The sequence below is a fragment of the Pollachius pollachius genome (assembly GCF_949987615.1).
Source record: "Pollachius pollachius genome assembly, chromosome: 6".
NCBI lineage: Eukaryota > Metazoa > Chordata > Actinopteri > Gadiformes > Gadidae > Pollachius > Pollachius pollachius.
The window spans coordinates 2,109,447-2,134,446 of NC_136939.1; the positions used below are offsets into that span (position 1 = coordinate 2,109,447).

At 50.3% G+C, this 25,000-nt stretch overlaps 2 protein-coding genes across 2 annotated transcripts in view; both read right to left on the minus strand.

The window, feature by feature from the left end:
- The window catches only part of LOC307077551 (unconventional myosin-XVIIIa-like), a 69,758-nt gene that overhangs the window by 42,156 nt on the left and 2,602 nt on the right, over positions 1–25,000 (minus strand). The window contains exons 3-9 of the mRNA XM_079738979.1: positions 5,167–5,254; positions 4,602–4,708; positions 3,694–3,870; positions 2,798–3,008; positions 1,710–1,852; positions 944–1,044; positions 530–593 (exon numbers count right to left, since the gene is read on the minus strand). Coding sequence (XP_079595105.1) covers positions 530–593; positions 944–1,044; positions 1,710–1,852; positions 2,798–3,008; positions 3,694–3,870; positions 4,602–4,708; positions 5,167–5,254 — 891 coding nt within the window. The remainder of the gene's footprint in view (positions 1–529; positions 594–943; positions 1,045–1,709; positions 1,853–2,797; positions 3,009–3,693; positions 3,871–4,601; positions 4,709–5,166; positions 5,255–25,000) is intronic.
- Positions 10,998–11,991, minus strand: LOC307077062 (uncharacterized protein). Its single transcript, XM_079738325.1, has one exon. The coding sequence runs from the start codon at positions 11,686–11,688 to the stop codon at positions 11,011–11,013; it is 678 nt and encodes a 225-aa protein (XP_079594451.1). The 5' UTR covers positions 11,689–11,991; the 3' UTR covers positions 10,998–11,010.

The window sequence follows — 25,000 nt, forward strand, 5'->3', positions numbered from 1 at the left end:
TTTGAGTGTGCGTGGTTTCTGATGTCAGTGTAGCAGGTTGAGCATGGAGGGGGGCTGAATGGGGGAGGGGGGAGGTGGGCTGTAGGGGGAGGGGGGAGGTGGGCTTTAGGGGGGAGGGGGGCTGTAGGGGGGAGGGGGGAGGTGGGCTGTAGGGGGGAGGGGGGAGGTGGGCTGTAGGGGGGAGGTGGGCTGTAGGGGGAGGGGGGAGGTGGGCTTTAGGGGGGAGGGGGGCTGTAGGGGGGAGGTGGGCTGTAGGGGGGAGGGGGGCTGTAGGGGGGAGGTGGGCTTTAGGGGGGAGGGGGGCTGTAGGGGGGAGGTGGGCTGTAGGGGGAGGGGGGAGGTGGGCTGTAGGGGGAGGGGGGAGGTGGGCTTTAGGGGGGAGGTGAGCTGTAGGGGGGAGGGGGGCTGTAGGGGGGAGGTGAGCTGTAGGGGGGAGGGGGGCTGTAGGGGGGAGGGGGGCTGTAGGGGGGAGGGGGGCTGTAGGGGGGAGGGGGGCTGTAGGGGGGAGGTGAGCTGTAGGGGGACCTACCTTCTGGTGAGGAGCGATACCAAACGCGTGGTTCTCAGCGAAGTGGTTCAGGTGAAGCTCCGTTCTGGAGACGAGAGACAAATGCGATGCAGAGCGGGTTGAGCACCGGGTCAACGCCACAGAGGGTCTTCAGTCTTAGGGTGAGGGGGAGGGGCTTTGATACGGGCGATAGTACGTTTTGTGTAAACAGAGAGTGGCAGAACACTAATAGGATAGTCATTTTATTGATAACATTATTGAAATCGCCATCATGGACTACAGATGAGTCCAGGTTATTAAAAGCTATGAGCTAGTTTAAAATGTGACGCATGACGACTATAAGTTAATCATAACTGATTAATGACAAAAATATCTTATAGATAGAAAGCTGCAAATATAAAACGGACAGGCAGGCAGACAGACAGACAGACAGACCTCATAGAGCTGTCTACTCCAGCGAGGAGGTAGTAGAAGACGTTGAAGGTAGCTTCTCCTTCTGGTCTCCTGGTCACTCTCGTCTTCTCCAGAAGCATCGTCTACCATGAACACAACAATCATAGGGGTTAGGCAGTCATTAAGAGCAGGTATGGGTTAAACAGTACAGAGACAGGTCATGAAGGATCAGGTAGGGGTTAGACAGTACAGAGACAGGTCAATAAGGAGCAGGTAGGGGTTAGACAGTACAGAGACAGGTCATTAAGGAGCAGGTAGGGGTTAGACAGTACAGAGACAGGTCATTAAGGAGCAGGTAGGGGTTAGACAGTACAGAGACAGGTCATTAAGGAGCAGGTAGGGGTTAGACAGTAAAGAGACAGGTCACTAAGGAGCAGGTAGGGGTTAGACAGTACAGAGACAGGTCATTAAGGAGCAGGTAGGGGTTGGACAGTACAGAGACAGGTCATTAAGGAGCAGGTAGGGGTTAGACAGTACAGAGACAGGTCATTAAGGAGCAGGTAGGGGTTAGACAGTACAGAGACAGGTCATTAAGGAGCAGGTAGGGGTTAGACAGTACAGAGACAGGTCATTAAGGAGCAGGTAGGGGTTAGACAGTACAGAGACAGGTCATTAAGGAGCAGGTCCATAGGTTACACCTGTGTAAGGATGTTTACCTGTGATCAACTGTGTATGCGTGTGAGTGTGAGTGTGCATGTGCGTGTCCGTGTGTGTGTGTGTGTGTGTGTGCGTGTTCGTGTGCGTGTACCTGTATAGAGGCGGAGGTGACCTGCCCGGCCTGGTCAAAGTCCAGCGCCACCACGTGGGTGAAGCGGCTGGCGTTGGGGTTCAGGGAGGTGGAGGCGTGGCCAAAGGCCTCCAGGGCGGTGTACACCGCCTGCCACTTCTCCGCTGCACAGAGAACCAGTGTTAGGGGTGACCCCCGATCCCCTGTGTACCGTCCAGAGGGACCCCCAGTGTGTAATGTTCAGAGTGACCCCCAGTGTGTTAGGTTCAGAGTGACCCCAGTGTGTTAGGTTCAGAGTGACCCCAGTGTTTCATTCAGAGTGACCCCAGTGTTTAATTCAGAGTGACCCCAGTGTTTCATTCAGAGTGTCCCCAGTGCATTGCGTGACGAACGACCCCACTGTGTTGTAATAATAATAATTGAGTGAGTTTATATAGCGCTTTCCTGGACACTCATAGACTCTTTAGAGTGAAGGGGGGCCCCTCTCACCACCACCAGTGTAGAACCCACTTGGGGTACGCACGGCAGCCAATCGGCGCCAGAACGCTCACCACACACCAGCTTGAGGTGGAGAGTGGGGGAATTAGTGAATCAGCCAAAAGAGTACTAAAGTGGGACGTCACGTTTCCATAGTAACCGATTTTCGGTTCTACACCAACCAAATTAACAAGGGGATATCCCATGCCACACGAACGCTTTCTAGGAAAGGAACGATTTTTTTGAGAATTGATTTGCGAGTTTGCCTTACCAATGATGTAAGCAACATTAAGAATAGATTGCCTTCATATAAAAAAAAAAACGAAACCACCGTCGTCTAACTTTTCCTTTCAATACCCCAGGGGAACACATGAACGCCTCGACATGTTCCGATTGGCAGGGATTTTCCCCTCTTGAGATCTCTTTCATTTTGAAAGAAACAACACGTGGAAGCAATGGAAGACGCCGTCTCCCGTTCGGCGGTTTGGAACCGAAGATCCGGTTGCCAGGACAACGTGACGTGTTCACTTTAGCACTCTATCATACAGAGGGGGGGGGGGGGGGGGTTGACTAAGGGGCCGGACCGAATGAGCCCGGTTGGGCGGTTTTTCGTCGGCTCCGTCCAGACTCACCGGAGAAGGTCCGGCCGGGGCTGCCGGCGATGGTGACCAGGTACTGGACCAGGTGCTGGGCGTTGGTAGTCTTGCCGCTGCCGCTCTTTCCCAGCAGCACCACGGACTGGTCCTGCCGCGTGGTCAGCAGGCTGCGGTACGCCGTCTGGGCCATGGCGTAGATGTGTGGCGCCGTGTCCTCTCGCCGGCAGCCCTTGAACATGTGCATCACCTGGGGTACGCACGGCACACGCATACGCACACGCATACACACACATGTACAGTACAGCACATACACACACATATACATCACACGCATACACACACATATACAGCACACACATACACACACATGTACAGCACATACACACACATATACAGACACACATACACGCAAACACACACATATACAGACACACATACACGCAAACACACACATATACACATAGACAGCACACATACACACACATATACAAATACATATTAGTACAAATACACTCCAGCCCACTAGAGGGCAACATAGGGTACTATAGTGTACCATAGTACTACCAGAGCAGCTCAGAGTACTGCGTACCTCCTCAGAGTACTGCGTACCTCCTCAGAGTACTGCGTACTATACCTTCTCAGAGTACATTGCGGGCGTAGCACTTTAGGTGTAGTACTGCGTACCTTCTCAGAGTACATGGTGGGCGTAATATATAAGGTTTGGTACTGCGTACCTCCTCAGAGTACATCAGATGTAGTATTGCGTAACTTCTCAGAGTACATGGCGGGTGTAGTACATTAGGTGTAGTACTGCGTACAGGTGTAGTACTTTGGGTGCAGCAGCGCGTACCTTCTCAGAGTACATGGCGGGCGTAGTACATTAGGTGTAGTACTGCGTACAGGTGTAGTACTTTGGGTGCAGCAGCGCGTACCTTCTCAGAGTACATGGCGGGCGTGCTGACGGGGTTGAGCACCACCATGTTGGTGCCGGCGTGCGTGTGGGCCAGGTTCCCCCCGTAGCGCTGCCTCAGGGTGTGGATCACGCTGGACTCGTTCAGGGAGCGCAGAGACCCCAGGTCCTCCACCCGGTCCAGGTGGGGCGGGTTGGCCTGGGGTCAGGGGTCACAGGGTCAGGGTCAGAGGTCAGGGTCAGAGGTCAGGGTCAGGGTCAGGGTCAGAGGTCAGGGTCAGAGGTCAGGGTCAGGGTCAGAGGTCAGGGTCAGGGGGCACAGGGTCAGCTACGGTCATGATCAGTCACGGTGCAGCTCACACAAATAGCAACAAAACGCTTTGAATTATTCTTGCCGCTAGCAGAATTTTTAGATTAAATGAATATTAAATAGTTAGAATAGTAGAAAGTTAAAAGGAAATAGTTGATAGAACAGTAAATAGTTAATAGAATAGTAAATAGTTTATAGTATAGTTTATAGTTTATAGAATCGTAAATAGTTTATAGGAGATTAAATAGTTTATAGGATAGTAAATCGTTTATAAGATGATAAATAGGTAATAGGTCATAGTTAATAGTTAGTGGAATAGTAAATAGTTTGTAGAATAGTAAATAGTTTATAGAATAGTAAATGATTTCGAGAATAGTAAATAGTTTATAGAATAGTAAATGATTTTGAGAAAAGTAAATAGTTGATAGCATAGTAAATTTTTTATAGAATAGTAAAAAGTTGATAGTAAATAGTTGACAGAACAGTAAATAGTTTATAGAATTGTAAATAAGTCATGGAATAGTAAATGGTTTATAGAATAGTAAAAAGTGAATAGTAAATAGTTGGAATGGAAAAGTCTATTTAATGGTATAGTAAACAGTGAATAGTTGAAGGATGACCTTCTCCACATCGTCTTCGTCGACCTCCAGCAGGGAGCCGTCGCTGTCCAGTCTGACCTTCACCTTCCCCTCGGGCAGACTGCCGGCCTCCGTCTTCAGCAGGGTGGCTACACAGACAGGGACAAAGCTTTATTAACACAGCGCTTTGCGTACGACACACAGCCATCCACCAGGGAGACGCAGCAGGACAGGGTGGGTGTTTAGAGGAACAGTCGGCTCCCGGTATGAACTACTGAAGACCGTTTGGTAGAGTTAGAGGAAATATGAATAATTATACGTTTAGCTCTATTTCAATCAAGTTCTGAACTTGTTTCCAATCAAAGCTGGAAAAAAGTTCAATCAAGTTTCCCGATCACCGAGTTCTGGTGATCTGGAAACATTATTTATCAATAATAATATTTATATTATTATTTAAATAAGTTTAATAGTTGACTAATTTAATTAAGTTTAATATGTCATGTTTCAGATGGAGACACATGTGGGTGTTTTAGGAGAGTTCGTGGGGAACTTGAACTGCCAGAGGAAAAGACAAAAAACAACACAACCGACGCAGAGGTTCACTGACCGAGGGAGAATCCATCTTTGTGGACCAGCCATACTTTGTCTGTCAGGTACCACGCCTGCTCTGCGGCCAGCTGCTGCTCTGTCTTCCCCTGGGGACGGCCAACGGGACAGAGGTTAGGGCCGCTCTGGTCCGCAGATGAGGAGAACCACACACAACTGTGTGTATGAACCATGGCGCAACACTACGAACCACATGCCTTTGACCTCGTTCCCTAATCCCCCCCATCAGGAGTTAATAAAGTACATCTCATCTCATTCGGAAAAAACATGGTTAAAAGGGCAGCGTCTGGGTGAACTCTGAACAAGGGAGCCTTGAGTCTTTAGATCGGTGAGGCCCTACGGCCCTGAAGCCACAGCACAGGGCTCTGGGTGACGTGTCTGCTGAACAGTAAAGTCCTCTACACGGCCAGGGAGGCTGGGAGCCGCTGCCAGCCGTGACGGCGATATGAATAAAACCGGCCGATAATAGATTCATCACGGGGATAATTAGGCCATTAGCACGTTGCCTCTGACATGGTGCGTAACATGAGAGGAATACTTAGACTGCAGGCGATGAGGCTCAAACCTGTCATGGAACACACAGCTGGCCCCGGAGCCAGTGCGGTGGTGAGGGCGATTATATGAACACACACACCCTCTAACGTGACAGAGTGGATGGAGAGGGCAGGTCACCGTGGTGTGTGTGTGTGTGTGTGTGTGTGTACGTGCGTGTGCCTGTGCGTGTGTGTGTGTGCGCTATTGATTGAAGTGGGGCTGCCCATTATCAAGTCCACTCTATAGGTTATGAAGAAAGAGTCGCTGGTTAAGTATCACAGACACACACCTCAACCTTCGGGCTTCAACCCCCTGGTGTTGATTAACCAACACAAGCTACCAACGGATCAACCTACACCAGATCCCTCCCATCATGCATCTGGATAGGCACCCCCCCCCCCCCGTGATGTCACTAGAGTGGCAGGTGGTGAAATAAGAGACTTCAACACTGGATGCAGCGAGCACTAGACTCCGAAACACGCGGGTTCACGCGAGAACACGCGAGATCACGCGGGATCAAGAGCCAACATGCTGGATCACACGCAAGAACACGCGGGAACAGGCATGATCACACGGGTACACGCGTGACGGGGGTCGTGCGAGGTCAGACCTGAGCCTGCGTGGCGGCGGCGTGCGCGGCCGTCAGCAGGGCCACCGGGTCCAGAACCGGGCGGGGCTGGATGGAGAGAGCAGCAGGGGTCAACAGGACACGGGCAGAGGTCAACGGGAGGACACGCTTCAACGCTCACACGCACACACACACACACACGCAAGCACGCACACACGCACACCCGCAAGTATGCACACACATACACATGCATACACCGCACACACACACACACACACACACACACACACACAAACACACACAGGTATATACACCTGCACACATACACATGCACACACCGCACGCACACACACACACAGGCATACACACCTGCACGCACATACACATGCACACACCGCACGCACGCACACACGCACACACGCACTCTCCATACACACACACACACACATGCACACACGCACGCACGCATGCACACACAGGCATACACACCTGCACACACGCACAGACATTCACGTACGCACACACACACGCATGCACACAAACACACACACACACACACACACACACTTGCAAGTCAATGTGATGCAGCTCAAAACACTGTGAGAATCTAAATGAGGCATTAAGACACAGATCTGAGTGGAGCCGTGAGAACCTGACTCATAGCCAGCCAGCTAAGTAGCGGTTACCATTAGCAATCAACATTACCATTACCCCTAGCAAGCATTGGCCAACGGCCCACATCGACCACACCCGCAGACATTGGCATTAGCAACTACAATCTGTTAGCAACCATTAGCTTAAGCAATCACTGCTGGCTGACCATCGCATCAGAAGGAAAGAAAAACAGTCAACCTATGAAGGAAAGCTTATGTCTCCTGACACACCCGAGCTGAGACACTGTGTGGGTTAAAGTGTTCTACCTTTAAGCAGCTCTTTAGAGGTGTGGAGAGGCACGCCAGCGCCATGTTAACAGTACCTCCTGCCACTGTTTGTGTTGTTGAGTTTAGCAACACGGAAACCACACAGTTCCTCATTCTGCCACCTCTCCAACCCCCAGACCCCTAATCACACTACTGAAACCGACGAACACACTTCTGGTTCCTGTGTGGCCAACTGAGGCATGCACCAGGAAGGTACGAGGTAGGGCGTGCAAGCATACAGGAAAGACCCAACGAGTGGAGAGAGATCGAGAGCGAGAGAGATAGAAACACAGTGAGAGATAGAGAGACACACACACACCAACACAGTGAGAGAGAAACAGAGACACACACATACACACAATAAACAGTGTGTGTGTGTGTGTGTGTGTGTGTGTGTGTGTGTGTGTGTGTGTGTGTGTGTGTGTCTGTGTCTGTGTGTGTGTGTGTGTGTGTGTGTGTATGTGTGTGTGTGTGTGTGTGTGTGTGTGTGTGTGTGTGTGTGTGTGTGTGTGTGTGTGTGTGTGTGTGTGTGCATGAGAGTGATTGAGTGAGAGAAAGAAACACACACAAACACACAAAACAACACAGTGAGTGAGAGAGAGAGAGAGAGAGAGAGAGAGAGAGAGAGAGATAGAGTAAAAAAAACACACACACACACACACACACACCAACACAGTGAGAGAGAGAAAAAGAGGGAGCCAGACAGACAAACAGATAAAGACTGAGACAGAGATAGAGGGACAGAGAGACAAAGGGAGAGACAGAGAGTAGAGGCCTCCCCTCCTTGGGGGAGTGGATTCTGAGGAGGAGCAGAGGGCAGCATGGTGCCAGGTGAGGCCAGAGACCGGGTTCTGTACCTGGGCGGAAGCAGGCTTCTTGGCAGGCTATGGAAGCCGTGCAGGCAGATGGAGGCGCCAGGAAGACCAATCGATCACACAGCGAGAGAGAGAGAGAGAGAGAGAGAGAGAGAGAGAGAGAGAGAGAGAGAGAGAGAGAGAGAGAGTACAAGAGAGAGAGTACAAGAGAGAGAAAGAGTGGGAGAGCAAGAGAGAGAGAGAGAGAGAGAGAGAGAGAGAGAGAGAGGCAGAGAGAGTACAAGAGAGAGAGAGTGCGAGAGCGAGAGAGAGAGAGAGAGAGAGAGGCAGAGAGAGTACAAGAGAGAGAGAGTGCGAGAGCGAGAGAGAGAGTCACAGAGAGGAGATGAGAGAGACGGGAGAAAAGCGATGGAACAAAAGCCAGAATTTTAGATGTGCAGACGTGGATTTGAGTGTTTTATTTCCTTGACAACATTTAGGTTCTTACAAAATGCAATAACGCACAACATCCCCAGAATCAAGCAAATCATCCAGAGTAATTTAAGCAGAACAGACACTAGGACAGATGGTGAGCCGTTCTTTAAACATCTCCTCCTGTTAGTCACACGTTCACGCCATGCTCCTTTCTGCAGGCCTCCATCAGAACGCCTTTAGTACCGTAACGGGTCCTCCAACAACGTCATACTCATAACCAACCACAAGCAGTATCCAATGATATCGACCATATCCAACAAAGCATAACTGATCAAAAACACACATTTGGCCAAAATATTTTCCAGGACAGATCGCTACTGAAAAGCCTGGTTAGTTGAGCCCATGATCTCCAAGTCAACAGCACACACTGCAAGGGAGGGCGGGCTAGTTCATGACACACCAGGAGACCAGCGACAAGCCTGCAACTGGAACCCCTTGCACAAACAGCGTCAACAGTTTTATGACAGGAGTTAGCGTGGTGTCATAAAACTGTGCGGGACAGGCCAAGGGTTACATCTTCACCGGACATCTACCATGCCAAGCAACCATCCACCTGGCCAGCTGATCTTCAGCCAAACATCAGCCAAACATCAGGCAGACATCAGGCAGACATCAAAAAACATCCGCAAACAACCGCACTACAACAACCCAAGCGACGGAGAGCCGAGTGAGACAGGATGTTACATTCGGGGCGTTGAAGGAGAAGATCTTCTTCACACGCTTGTGATCTTCCTCGGTGGGGACCAGCCCTGGAGCCTGCGATGGTAGAGGTGTCAACAGAAGGGATCCAACAACACTATGGCCTGACTCTGTCTCCCACACTCCCAACAGATACTGCCAGTGACTACACTGGAAACCAGTGCGTTTGTTTATATTTACTATGGAACCTGTGGGTGTAAACGAGGTCTGTTACGTTGCGGGGCGAACACACCTGGTCGTTAGGGGCGGAGGGAGTGAGGGGCGGGGCCACCTGGTCGTTAGGGGCGGAGGCAACGGGGGGCGGGGCCCCCCCAGGTAAGGGGGGGCCGCCAGGGGCCACAGAGGAGCCAGGTGCTGCCTTCCCCTTTACACAATACAGGCAAGGATTAACACCCAACACACACACACACACACACACACACACACACACTAACACACACACACAGGGAATTTCCATGCACAGGTACACACAATACACACACCCACCACCAATTAGTTGTTAATGCTCCGCAAACGTCAGAGGAAAACAATTCAGGGAAAACCAAGGTCTTTGTCTGATTCAGATGAACAGGTCTTCTAAAAGCATGCATCAACTATCTGGAAAGAATAAAAACGACCACAAAACAAACCGGAGCACGTCTTTGCTAGTGCAAAATCGGCCGATGTTTGAGACGACTCGAGTCTATGGGCTGTGTTAAGACGTCAGCCAGTGTTCCCATCAGCCCCAGTGTCTCCACCGCTGGGACTCTCCAGAGCGAGGGGAAGACCGACGCTGAACTAAAGATAACTGACAGCGACGGATCTCATTCTTCTGCCTCCGACTCCAGAGATCCCATCTCAAATCAAACTGCCGGATTAAGGACCAATTACAGCGGCATGTAAATCCCCACAGCCAGCCGGCTAACCGTTCCGCACCGCGGGCCTCCGGCCGGGACGGAAACGCAACCCGCCGCCTCTGAGCGAGGCTCTGTCCTCGCTCAGAGCATTAGCCCGGGGTAATTGGCCGTGGCGTTCTACAAACGTATCGACCGGCCGGAGAGCCGCGTCTTGTTAAGAGGGAATTTCCGCAGAGACAACCTGGGCGAAGCGAGTCCCTGGAATTGGATGATTTCCCGATCAATACTAATCTTTCTCTGGCTCGTTTCTCCAGGACCGGGGGGCGTAAACAGCCCCGCCGGAACCCCGAAGACCTGGGAGCCCGGTCTGGTGGTTGTAATGAGCGACGGACGGACCACACCGGACCCCCAGAGGACGGAGCCGGGCCGAGGGCAGTCCTGGACCCAGCAGGGGTCCGTCAGTCCCTGTCACGTCCGTCCACCCTCCCGGAGGTCTTCGTTATATCCCTCCCGCTGTCTGAAACCATCACACCTCGCTTTCAGCGGTGGAACGGTTTAAAACGACCATCGCCGCGGTGTGGCTCCCAGAGCTGCTCTGTGGTGGTTGTTGTCCTGTTGTTGTTGTTGTTGTCCTGTTGTTGTTCATAAGGAACTAGGTCATGAAGCGCCTGGGATTCAGTGTTTGGTTGATTTGTTTAGCTGCTTCTCTCTGCCTCACTTATTGTGCATACGCTGTTGATTAAAGCGTCTGTAAAAACAAGTCAAAGGAGAGAAGAGGACCAAACCGAAGACACGCACGGCGAGTTGGACTTTGAGAACGCAACAACATTTTAAAAATGTGTACCTGCCACTAACAACATGCGTAGTTTGACGTTACCCAGCATGCCTCGTGGCCTTTAAGAACATGTGTAGTTTGACGTTACCCAGCATGCCTCGCGGCCTTTAAGAACATGTGTAGTTTGACGTTACCCAGCATGCCTCACGGTCTAGTAGGAGGAGTTAGCGGGGGACACGCCCACTCTGTACCTCGGCAGGCTTCTTGATGGAGAAGTTCCGGGGCTTGGGGATGAAGCCGGGGGGCGGGGCCAGGGGGTCCGTGCGGGCGACCGGGACGAAGCCCGGGGGCCGGGCCAGGGGGTTGGGTCTGGGGGTCCGGGAGGCGGGCCTTGGGGCGGCGGGGATGAACCCAGGCGGCGGCGCCAGGGGGCCGGGCTTGAGGCCGGACAGGAAGCCCGGCGCGGCGGGGGGTTCGCTCTTCGGCGCCGCGGCGGGGGGGTCCGACGTCTTCGTCGCCTCCTCCTCCACCTTCTCCTTGGGGGCCCCGCCCTCGGGCTTGGGCTCGGGGCCGTCCGGCTGGGGGGCGTCGTCCGGCTGGGGGGCGTCGTCCGGCTGGGGGGCGTCGTCCGGCTGGGGGGCGTCGCCCGGCCGGTCCTGGTTGCGGGGGCGTGGCCGGTGCTCCTTGGTGCGGCCCCGCCCCATGAGGCTGGCCAGGCCGGCCGAGATGTCGTCCTTCTCGGGCCGCCCCCCCGCCGCTGTGGGCGGGGCGCTGGGGGCGGGGCCGGCGGTCTTTGGGGGTTCGGAGGGTCCGCCGGCCCGGGGGGCGTCCTCCGTCGCCCCGGGGGGGGGCACGGGCCTCAGCAGCCTCCGGCCCCCACCGAACATGCCCCCACCGAACATGGCGCCGTTGCTAGCGGACGACTCGGTGGCGGGCGATGTGATTGGCTGAGGGGCGGCGACGGGGGTGGGGTCCTGACTAGCTACTGGCTGAGGGCTGTCGGAGTCAGACTGGACACAGGGAGGACACACTGGTCAGAAGAGGGCTACTGTTGTACTGGGTCACACACACACACACACACACACACACACGTTGTACTTGGTCACACACACACACACCACACACATGTTGTACTGGGTCACACACACATACACACACACGTTGTACTTGGTCACACACACACACACCACACACATGCTGTACTGGGTCACACACACACATTGTACTGGGTCACACACACACACACACACACACACACACACACGTTGTACTTGGTCACACACACACACACCACACACATGCTGTACTGGGTCACACACACACACACACACACACACACGTACTTGGTCACACACACACACACACACGTTGTACTTGGTCACACACACACACACACCACACACATGCTGTACTGGGTCACACCCACACACATACACACACACACACATGCTGTACTGGGTCACACCCACACACATACACACACACACGTTGTACTGGGACACACACACACACATACTCACACACACAGGTTGTACTGGGTCAGACACACACACAGAGATCTGGTACTGGGTCACACACCCACACACACACACACACACACACACACACACACACACACAGCGAGGGGGTGAGTGTGTTCTGATGGGTTTGTCCGTATCACCAAACAGCGCTGGGAGCCCGCTCAGAAGTCGCTCGTCTATTCGGGTCAGGCAATCCCCCCCCCCCCCCCTTTGTCGGGTGATTTTTAACAGCGCTTAAGTGTGGGGGCTAGTTGGTGGACCACGGGGGGGCGGCTGAGGTGAGGGCTGTTTGTTGTCTGAGTCTCGTTGATTAGTTTTACTCAGACGAACGGCTCCAAACGCGAACCGCAGCGGGGGTAAACATCAATTAGGGAGCATTAAGACGCCAGCGCCGGCGAGCGCGGAGATCGTTAGCGGCGCCGCGGCGGCTCTGTGATAACCTTGATATCCGCCCACCTGCGCGCGCCTCTGTCATGCATCAGGGACGCTCGCTAGCTCGGGCGCTACGCGTGGAAACGGCCCTCGTATGACCTGTGGAGGCCTGCTGCAGACGCTAGGCTAATGGGCTAACGGGGATACGCTAGGCTAACGGGCTGTACGCATTGAACCTGCCCTCACATAACCGGGGCCGGCTGCAGACGCTAAGCTAACTAGGCTAGGCTAACCGTACACATGGATTGACCCCCTCATAACCTGTGAATGCTGCTTCAGACGCTAGGCTCACAGGCTAATGGGCATACGCTAGGCTAACAGGCATACACTAGGCTAACGGGCATACGCTAGGCTAACTAGGGCCCTACGCATGAAAGGGCCCTAGTCATATAACCAGGGCCTGCTGCATAAGCTAAGCTAACTAGGCTAGGCTAACCGTACGCATGGAATGGCCTTCATAACCTGTGGGGCCTGCTGCAGACGCTAGGCTTACAGGCTATCGGGTGTACGCTAGGCTAACTAGGGCCGTAGGCATGGAAACGGCCCTCATATAACCAGGGCCTGCTGCAGACGCTAGGCTAACTAGGCTAGCCTAACTGTATGCATGGAGCGGTCCTCACACAACGAGGCCTGTAGCAGACGCTAGGCTAACGGGGTCAGAGGTGAACCACAGGGTTTAGTCAGGGTGTCAAACGCATGCGGGTGAAAAACAGGAACTTACGCTTGGCTTCTCATGTTTAACCTAATGTGGGGAAAGCAGACAGGTCACAAGTTAACCAACACTGACCAGTTTAACCCATCACTCACCAGTTAAACTTAACACTCACCACTTAACCCAAACACCAACGCAAAATGGCCTAATTATATATTCTATTCATGATAAGATTTTTACTGCAAACGATGCAATCATCACACCAAAACCACTGCATGCATAACCATAACCTCATGCACAGAGTCAAAATATAGGTGACACAATAGACATACGTATACATATACACACACATATGGTGCGTTTTATTATCCATCCGTCTTGGAGGTCCAAGGACGTTGCCTAGCGACACGCATCAACACGCCCCTTTCCCTCGGACGGCGAACTTGCTTGCTCGGATGAATTCGGAGGAGGCCGAGCAAGGATTCCGAGACAGAATTCAAGATGGCTGCGCCCGGTGTGACTTGAAGTATGAACTGTTTTCATTGTGCTTGGACCGCTTTGGTGGTTTAAAAGGCAATTTCAATCACTCGTATTACTGCAATGCCTTACTGCGTCCGTTTCTCTGCCTATGGCCTATCGCCTACTTGTTTTGGAGCGCCTGGTACTCTGCCAATGCTACCGCGACAACAGCTTTCCGGCTGGCGTCCATGTTTTTCCCCAACGACCGAGCGAAACATAATAAAACGATTGAAGGGTGCGCTTGACGTCACATCCGAGGTCCGAGTCGGTTCGCAGAGAATACTAAAACGCACCAATACATTGATACACATATACACACACATACATGAATACATATATATACACATACACCAGACTTCCCTTTTGTTCCCAGAATGAAAAGCGTGATTTGTAAGCCATGTGGTCGCCCAGTGGAGATTGGCCAGAGACGGGATGAGGACGGGATGGCGGACAAACACAACAGGGAGATGGAGGACACCCCAGACAACGTGGAACACGGGGAGGGGGGCGGGGCGCTTAGTGACGCGGCCGCCTGTGGAGCAGGAGACAGAAGATATGAAGAACCAAGGAACACAGTGGATCAAACCAGCGCTGCTGTGAGCATCTCCGAACCAGCGGGGATAGTGGAAGGTTGGACTGTAAAGAGGATGTGAAGTACATTTTGTGTGGAGGAACTAGTTCGGCTGGGAGCCGCATTCTGACATTAAATCCGAATTCTCTTTCAACTGGTCTATGTCAATACAACTAAATATGCACTTAATGTACGCACTTATTGTATGTTGTACGTCCTGGCACCATCGTGCAACAGCATAGTGTAGCGTCTTACCCTAGCTATCTCTGTTGTATACGGGGAATGGGTTAACCCATTAGCGATTATAAGTGCTTGGCACTTGGTTCTATGAACATCCTTACTATACCGACAGTGATATATATTGTTGTTTCTCTTTCTTCTGACAAATGTACTTATTGTAAGTCGGTTTGGATAAAAACATCTGCTAAATGCCCTAAATGTAAATGTGAATGTCTATAACTTGACTGACTTCTACAAATTCTAACTTCAACGCGTAAACAGGTTCCACAGATACATTTAACAGGTTCAAGAGATGGCTGAATGAGAAATATGTGGATTTATTCATAGTAAAATCCCAGAACGAACTTTTAACTGGTCACAGCATTCTAACACACGTCGAAGCCTCCTCCAAACATTAACGTTTTGCCTCCTCCAAACATTAACGTGAATTTTTACGCCTTACGTCATTTAGTAAGATGATGTGGAGTGTTTACCAAATATTCCAGGTTGTCCCAAAGCATGATTAATTGTGGTAAACCCTTCATAAGGGTTTATTTTCATAAATACACTCATGTCATCAATACACTCCCCAGACCTCCAAAAACTTTCACTTGATGCATGGTCATGAAGTTTCTGGTGGTCGTTGTTTCGTTTTACAGTAATTAGCACTCCAACTCACTTATCTGTGCCCTACATCGCAGACAGCTCTCTGCTCCGCTAACGGACAACATTTCATTTCGGACGGTAATTGCCCCCAGAGGAATTCCAGCGCTGACAGGAGCTTATGAAGTCTTGGTGACCCAGTTCACAATTAAAACACACCGCTAACACACAGCGTGACTGGTTAGGGTACGGACGCCGTTCTACCATACCTTTGTTTTGGTTTTTTTTGGTTAAGGTCAGTCGAACCACGCACGTCTCTGGCCCGTCTCAGTGTAGTGAGAAAACATAACACCAGTGTTGCCAGATTGGGCCAGATTTCCCGCCAGAAATATGGGCCAATCGGGCAACACTGTCCAACACCGAGGCTTCTCCAGTAACCCTGGTTTGATTGTTAACTATGACAGGAAGAGGGGGAGAAAGACACACCAACAACAGATAAACATGTGTCTTTTGACAGTCAGATATATACACATAGACAGAGAGACACACAGACACAGGGGCACACAGATACAACTCATACGACAGCAGAACGTTACAACACACATTTCAAGCTCCATTGCAACCCATTGCAACACACCCTTCCCCTGATTGAGAGGCTGGATAGCGACAGGCTGCTTGCGCTGCTATCTGTGGCCTAGCTTCCATCACACTCCCCTCCTATAAATAGTCTGTGAGCAGCCAGGGAGAGCTCTGGGTACGAGGCCTTACTGAGACAGACCTCCAGGCCCCCGGCACCGACAGCACACTATTAACCCCCCAACACAGCACAATGAGCAAGGCCAACACAACGCAGACGCACACGCACACAGCGGCTCCACAGAGCTCCACAAGACACCACCGCCAGACGCCTACCTCCTGCCTCAACGGCTGTCTACTGGCACTCAGGTACTCCCAGGGCTCCTGGTCCTGACATGTGTGTGACGAGAGAGAGACACTGAGCTGGAGAGGGAGGGAGAGAGAGAGAGAGAGAGAGAGAGAGAGAGAGAGAGAGAGAGAGAGAGAGAGAGAGAGAGAGAGAGAGAGAGAGAGAGAGAGAGAGAGAGAGAGAGAGAGACAGAGAGGGAGGGGGGAGAGAGACACTGAGCTGGAGAGGGAGAGAGAGAGAGAGAGAGAGAGAGAGAGAGAGAGACTCTGAGACAGAGAGGGAGGGAGAGAGAGAGACACTGAGACAGAGGGGTAGAGAGAGAGAGAGACACTGAGCTAGAGAGGGAGAGAGAGAGACACTGAGACGGAGAGGGAGGGAGAGAGAGAGAGACACTGAGCCAGAGGGAGTAAGTACGGTCCACCAGGGGAAGTGGGAGGTCCAGGAGACCGGGGCGTCACAGGCGACACATGGCCCGGCAGGGGGTGGGGGGGGGGAGGCAGTAATGTGATAGGGGTACGTAGGGCAGGCCCGGTGTGCCGGGCAGGGGGAGACCTGAGAGAGAGGGGGAGGGATGGGAGGGACAGCTGCTGCTGCCGGGGGCGACAGAGAGAGGATATAAATAGAGCGGGCACCAGCCAGCCAATCAGAGGCTTTGCGACGCGCTTTCACCCCCCGCTGGGCAGCCAACAGGTCTGAGGTGCCCCCCCCCTTCCTCCTCCCCCTCCTCCCCCGCCCCTCTCTTCAGGAACAGCGGCTGGTGGTCACCGTGGCAACCGTTAACAGAGGAATGTCGCCCCGTTCCCTGTCGATTTGACCCAAATACTCACGAATAAATAATAATATGAGATGAGGTCGTTGAGAGAACGATACAAGCTCCACATTTCTTTGTTTGGATCATAATAATAAGAAGAAGAAGAATACTGCCAATGCTGGTATTGCTTACTACTGCTGATAGTACCACTATAACTGCTGCTCTGATACAAATACTAATGGGAATGATTGAGAAAATAATAATGAATGAAAAAATAAAACATGACACTTGAAACTTGAAACACACCCACACAACCACACACACACACACACACACACACAAACCAATTATTGAGCTTCACTGCCTGTCGCTGACCACAAGATGGAGCCAAAGGACTACAAATATACTCTAAGTAGCCAGTACAGTCATGTTGAGATATGCAGATGAAGATGCGCTGTAGATAGAGGTGTCCAGCAACAAGCAACGTGCATGAAATAATCCCTGTTACGAAAAAAGGATTAACGTTGTACATTCAACAGATCTTACGAGCAATGGACTTTTCAACCATGATGAACCTTTGGCCATGAGCTTCAAACAGTGAGCCCATACTGCGCCATAGTGAGAGGACTCAAGAAAGGTATGCTTTGCCTTTTCCCACATGATAAGCGCTGGGTCAGTTTCAAACACATGACAAATCATTCCACGGTTAATTGCTCAACAACGACCTAAACAACAAATACTACCAACACAATAACTAACATTCCAACGCTTCCAAAATGGACATTCATCGGATGACATGCCTTAGTGTACAAGCCCTATAGATTCCAGGCGCGGCGGTAGAACCAGTTGTGCTGAGAGAAGACGCTGAGCGGCAGACAGTTAATCAGCCCGCAGGGCGTTGGACCTTTAACTTAAACAGGGAGACGACAGCGAGGGAGCTTGCTGGCCGGCAAGGGAGTCATCCCTATGTTCCCCAGGTCCTATGCTCCCCGGGTGCAAAGGGTTAGGGTCAGGTTTAGGGTTATGGTTAGGGTTAGGGTTAGGGTGAGGGTTAACCCTAAACCTAACCCTGACCATAACCAATCGGAGGAGAGACATTCTAACCCATCACAGGCGAATCAGAGGCGAAAAAGGCGTTACTTCCCCCTGCCATCCTACGAAAAAAAAATTTGCTCACAGGTTCCTATATTCCCTGGTCACATACAAAGCGGGGAACATAGGACCCGGGGAACATAGGACCCGGGGAACATAGATACGCTCCCCCTGGTAAGCTATCCTCACCCTGCTGTACACCTGCAAGTACATTTACATTTACATTAAGGCCGTTTAGCAGGCACTTTCATCCAAAGCTACTTACAATGCCAGCACATTTGTCAGAAGAAAGAGAAACAACAATATATCGCTGTTAGTACAGTAAGGATGTTCATAGAACATCACTAACAAGCCAAGCACTAACAATCACTAGGTTAACCCATTCCCCGTATACAACAAAGATAGCTTGGATAATATGCTACACAATGCTAGGTACTATTTTTAAGTGCCAGGGAGTACAACATACAATGATGCTGGAGTAAGCAAACTTGCTAGATGCTATCAATGAAGGCGTGTACATATTACAGTACATGCTGGAGCTAGCTAACAACATGTTCTTCAGGGAGTCATATATTGCTGCAGGATGGAGAAGATCGCTAACTAGCTAGCTAGTCGATGATCCCCACTTTGAGTGTGCCTGCAGTCTGACGCCATCGACTAAAAACTGTTAATGTCTAGACTCTAAACCATACCGCATTGTCTATACATGCTAACAGCTAGGCACAGATTAACACAGATGCAACGTAAATGTTGACCTAGAAAGATTATAATCCAAATAAATAATTCCACATCTCCTATCACCATGACCTTTATAATCTGTGTTCAACAGATTTTGTCTATTAAAAATGTATGAATTCTCCACATTCAATTCCACAGCAACGGAAATATATATATATATACGCTTCCGATTACTTACATCATATTCTGTATGTCAATGAATGTCTAGTGTAAACATGACTGAGCCACATTGACCTGAATGTCCCTTTTAAACACACACCCACACCCACACACACACACAGACCGATAGACACTCTTGTATACACACACACAAATACACACACCCACACCCACACCCACACCCACACAGGACAGTGGTGTTGAGGTCAATTAAAACAGACAATCCCAGGATTGTGGTGAACACAATACAGATGGAAGGATGGTTGACCAATAGCTTCTGCCTCATGCTGAGAGCCTGAGGGCGGGGCACTCAGCTGGAGGTGAACAATCACCGTGACGATCGGGTATGAGGCATCACACGCCCAAGAATGTTAAAAATGTTTCCTTTGCTTAAAAGGTATGAACTTGAAGGAAGGAATTTGTCAACCATTGTTGTGTCATAGATGCCTTCAAAATAAAAGCCCCAGAGTTTGCCCTCTCAGAGGCTCCACAACCTGACAGAGGCAGATTCACGGTGATGGTCAATGATAGTGGTGTCGACATTATCCTGCTCACAAATTATTTTCAATTCAATTCTTTGTCATTGTAATCCACATAGGCCACTCCCCTGCTAATCCCAGCCCTACGCTCTAATGCTATGAAGTAGCATCTCCACGGGAAATGAGAATGTAGTCATCTGAACACAGAATGAGGAAATGTTATCCAGCCGCTCAGTGAAACAAGAAGGCAGGGGATTAGTGTGGGACTGCTGGTTTCAATGAATATGAAACCGATTCACAACTTTCAGTGAATGGTTAAGAGAGGCTGCTATGTATGGAAACACAATAAATTGATTACTATACAGCAGGATGGTATATTTGTGGCAATTATATGAATGAAACAAAAACTGAAAGCTTTATTTAAACGACAGTACCACAAATACTAGTACTTTCGACTCGACTTTAATTAGTATTTTGAGTTTACGCTAAAGACAAAATTAATTGATATTCTGATATACTTTCTCCGACGCCTCAGACCCTCTGGGGCGAACGGTCAAATTCTTAATTTATTCTTCACCTCAGTCATGAAAGCCTTTTACAATACTGTAATATTGTATGGTACAAGAGTGTCTACAACCTTGAAAGCCAAATTGTCACAGCAATTAAAAATCTGCTCCAGGATTATGGGCCATCCCCTCCGGACCGAAACCGAAATGGCCTATCATAAAAACATGCGAAGGTTGGCTAACAACATCGTCTCTAACAGCAGCCACATCTTAAACAGAGAATACGAACTGTTACCGCCAAAGGGCAGATTCAGAATACCCCAGTTTAACGGGATCAAACTGAAACACTCATCAATCAATCCACATGCTCAACACTGAATCAATCTCTAGATCAAGGAGAGGGTGAAGGGACTTTTGTGTTTATGTCTTCTATGCGTTTGTGTTTCTCTGTTTTCTGCTTGTGGTGTGTGATATAATGCCCTGCAATGTGCACTACGGACAATTAATGTTACATAGATGTGTGAAGTCACAATGGCGCAACTAAATGGACGCAAAACAAATTTCAGACCTGTCTGACAAATAAAGTATATCATTATAATTAATTGAGAAGGGCGAGACTGAACTCACAGAACTACAAAACCAACTGAAATCCAACTGAGGCCCAGCACCGACCAATCGGCTCATTCTGCGTGGCCTGGCGACTAGAATTGATGAATGAACTGATTTCCGTCCCGAGGTATGTGTAAACTGCGGGGGTTCCCAGCAGAGAGCGGTTCTCCTGGCCTGACGAGCATGAGGACGGCGGGCTGTGAGCCCCCAGTGCACAGCCGAGGACTGGGTTCAGAGCTCAGCTGGTCCGCGGCCCAGAGACAGCGTTACGTAACCCCGGTCCGACCCGCGACAAGCTGCGGACTGCCGGGCCAATCTGTGTTGACACTGAACGAGCCCACACTATCAGTGATAAGGAAACACTGGATAAAGAAAGGACCAGCCCTGTGTTGGTCGGAGCCCAATGAGCGCTATGGCTGCTCTGTCGATTACGGCTTCTAGTTTTTGTTCCCGCACTTTAACTTTTCTTGGTAGCTACTTCCAATTGTAGCTGTGTGTGTATGTGTGTGTCATTTAAATGGAGCTCAACACCACTGTCTCTCCTAGATTTCTACCCGTGTGTGTGTGTGTGTGTGTGTGTGTGTGTGTGTGTGTGTGTGTGTGTGTGTGTGTGTGTGTGTGTGTGTGTGGTTGTAAAAGGAGAGAGAGACAGAGAGGGAATCCAATTGAAGCTAAAAAGTTGTAGCTATAATTCTGATTATATGCTTTGGTTTTTCTCTGACTAATGAGTAAATGGCTGTGAATGACAGCTCGACGACTAAATGTGATGTCACGTGATGAGCTTGAATAGTTTGAACAGCTTCTTTCCTGTTTCACTTGTCTGTGTTGTGCCTTCTCTGATTTGTTCCTCCAACACCTGGAGTTCCCTTACAACAGTGATAATATGATCTCTTTTCTTCAAATGTATTCAAGAAAAAATCTTTTACTATTTATTTTTTCGGGTTTGGAGACAATTACAGTTGGCAGCAAAATCCCTGCAGGCCTGAAACATTGGTACTAGCGTCATATTGTACAGGGCAAATGTGCACACAAAATGAGTTCACTGAATACACTCTGGCAGTGTCCTTATCTTAGTTACCCGATGACACTTAGCTGCTCAAATACCGAGATGACCTAAGGCATTTATCTCTGTGATGACACATTCTATAAGCAATCACAACCAGAAGGAAAGAGAGACATAGAGAGAGAGAGAGAGAGAGAGAGAGAGCATGGGAGAGGGAGAGTGAGAGAGAGAGAGAGAGAGAGAGAGAGAGAGAGACAGAGAAACAGAGGGAGAGAGAGAGAGACAGAGCATGGGAGAGGGAGAGAGAGCGAGAGAGAGAGAGAGAGAGAGACAACGGGAGAGAGAGCAAGAGAGAGAGCATGGGAGAGGGAGAGAGAGAGAGAGAGACAGAGGGAGGCAGAGCATGGGAGAGGGAGAGAGAGGGAGAGAGAGAGGTCTGGTTAACACCGGAAACCAAACCTGACCACCAGGTTTTCTGTGTGATGACAGGCTCTGTTGTTCAGAGTCAGTGTGTGTAAATACTTTCCTACTACATCAACAACATCCTTCTTCACCCTGGGGGGAGCCTTCTCACTAACACCACAAACGATTACAGAGTCTAACAGCACACAACAGTGATGTGTTACCCTGCAGGTGATTCTATGATGGGAAGCAAGCTCCAATAACACAACAGGTACCAACAGAGATGATGGTCTGATGCTTCCTAGGTGGGGAAACTCAGGTCTGAACTGTTTGACTCCCAGTCAAAAGGTACAAGATTTGAACTCCCAAGAGCTCGTAAGTCCGCCCCTTCCGGTAGAACCCCATGGGACCTCTGAGATCGTAAAATATGAATGGGTTTCAATGGAGAGAAAGTAATTATTTTCTGGTCCCAGTCTTTATATGCCCCGGATTACACATATGTTGTTTGTGGATTTAAATGATACTTTTTCATGTCAAGAGTTTGACCGTTTATTGCGCAATTGTTAAAAAAGTTAAAGGCTGTAGAGAAAACACAATGAGAAAGACTACACGTCTCGTATGTGACGTCATGCTCCCTGCGACAGGCGTGGACAAGACCGACAATCGCCCCATCGGCATAACGTTGGCATTTCAATGCTTTTATCCTCCCCTTGGAAAAAAGCGGTGAAGTGGAGCAGACAGAGCGCCGTGTCTGTACCAGAGTGGTGGTGATGCAAATCATACTGTACTGTCTAACCCCTACATGCTCCTTAATGACCTGTCTCTGTACTGTCTAACCCCTACATGCTCCTTAATGACCTGTCTCTCTACTGTCTAACCCCTGCATGCTCCTTAATGACCTGTCTCTGTACTGTCTAACCCCTACCTGCTCCTTAATGACCTGTCTCTGTACTGTCTGACCCCTACCTGCTCCTTAGTGACCTGTCTCAACCAGAGTTCACTGTAATGCCTTTTTGCCTTGCATAGTACCGGCTCAACTCGACTATAATCTACCCAACTCTATTTGCTTTTGGTACAAGGTACTTTGTTTTCCACTGCAGATATTGCCTAACCCCTCAATGTCATGGTTGTCATGGTCGTCATGGCGATGCCGTATGAAACTGCCGCGAGGCCATCAACACGTCAGGCGCAGGCCCAATGGGTAATATCGAGGGGATGGGGTCTGTGATTTTCTGTATTTGGCGCCTTTTTGCAGTCAAGTGATTACCAAAAATGGCAGTGGCTATAGTAGCTTGGCTTTTTAAAAATATACGAGTTTGTGCAGGATGTCAGGCTATGATGACGCAGCGACACAATGACTATTGACGATTCAGTCTGCAGTGTGTTCAGCTACCTCGGTCACCTTTCAGTGTCGACACCTTTCGGTATCGCCTCTGCTCACTTGGAACCTCGGGGGAAGGCAGTACTAGAAGAAGTACCAGGTACCAGGTATCCTCCTCAACTTCTCCCGATAATAAAACAAAAGTTCAGCTGGTACCATGTGGTGGCAAAGAGCCATCAGTCGCCGTAGTTGAAGGCGTCTGCTAAATTAATATAAAGTAAATCTCACTAAGTTATACAGAGTAGATTTAGACGGAGCATGTAGAATACAGATACAGTGGGTTTGTGTAATTGGACGAGATCTGGAGTAGAGATCTTTTAATAAGCTCCTATAAATACCGCCCGGTTCTGGGTCACTCTGTGGTCCTGATTTCTCTTCTTCCGGCCTGTTTAATGTGGAGGGGGGTCTACCAGGGTAACTGGGACGCGGTGTGCGTCTCGCGGGGGGTGCTGTGTGAACACACACCTGCAGCGCATCCTTAGCGTGACCTCAGGTAGAGGAAGGAGGGCCTCAAAAGGAAGGATAGATGACCGTAGAGTCAAGTCTTCAGATGGACGCTGGTTCCCTCCCCACTAGAGCGGATCCATTTAACTGATGAAATGTTCGTCTGGGATTATGGGGGTGGGGTTTCTCGTCAGGGATAAACCACAGTCAGTGCTGTTACCCTCCTGCACCACTGCTGAGTTGAACAATGGGATAGTTCCCCCACTCTCTGTTCCTTCTCAAGGTTTTTACCTCGCTAATTAAGGGAGTTTTCTCTTGCCCTCTGGGGGGGCTAGTGCTAGGTGGGGTGTCATGAATATATCTTACCATGTCCAATTTATAATACCAAGTTGAATCAGTGTTTGCCTGCATTTAAGATAACATGTACTTTATTAACGCCCAATCATGGTCATGCCCCACAATCAGTAGTCCCCCAATACTAACCAGGTTCTAGCTAGTCCGCCAATACTAACCAGGTCCTAGTCAGTCCCCCAACACTAACCAGGTCCTAGTCAGTCCCCCAACACTAACCAGGTCCAAGTCAGTCCCCCAACACTAACCAGGTCCTAGTCAGTCCCCCAATACTAACCAGGTCCTAGTCAGTCCCCCAATACTAACCAGGTCCTAGTCAGTCCCCCAATACTAACCAGGTCCTAGTCAGTCCCCAAACACTAACCAGGTCCTAGTCAGTACCCCAATACTAACCAGGTCCTAGTCAGTCCCCCAACACTAACCAGGTCCTAGTCAGTCCCCCAATACTAACCAGGTCCAAGTCAGTCCCCCAACACTAACCAGGTCCAAGTCAGTCCCCCAATACTAACCAGGTCCAAGTCAGTCCCCCAATACTAACCAGGTCCTAGTCAGTCCCCCAATACTAACCAGGTCCAAGTCAGTCCCCCAACACTTACCAGGTCCTAGTCAGTACCCCAATACTAACCAGGTCCTAGTCAGTCCCCCAACACTAACCAGGTCCTAGTCAGTCCCCCAATACTAACCAGGTCCAAGTCAGTCCCCCAACACTAACCAGGTCCAAGTCAGTCCCCCAATACTAACCAGGTCCAAGTCAGTCCCCCAACACTAACCAGGTCCAAGTCAGTCCCCCAACACTAACCAGGTCCTAGTCAGTCCCCCAATACTAACCAGGTCCTAGTCAGTCCCCCAACACTAACC

What these genes read in the sequence shown, in the direction of transcription:
- LOC307077062 (XM_079738325.1), bottom strand. Translation starts at nt 11,688, where the DNA reads ATGTTCGGTGGGGGCATGTTCGGTGGGGGCCGGAGGCTGCTGAGGCCC.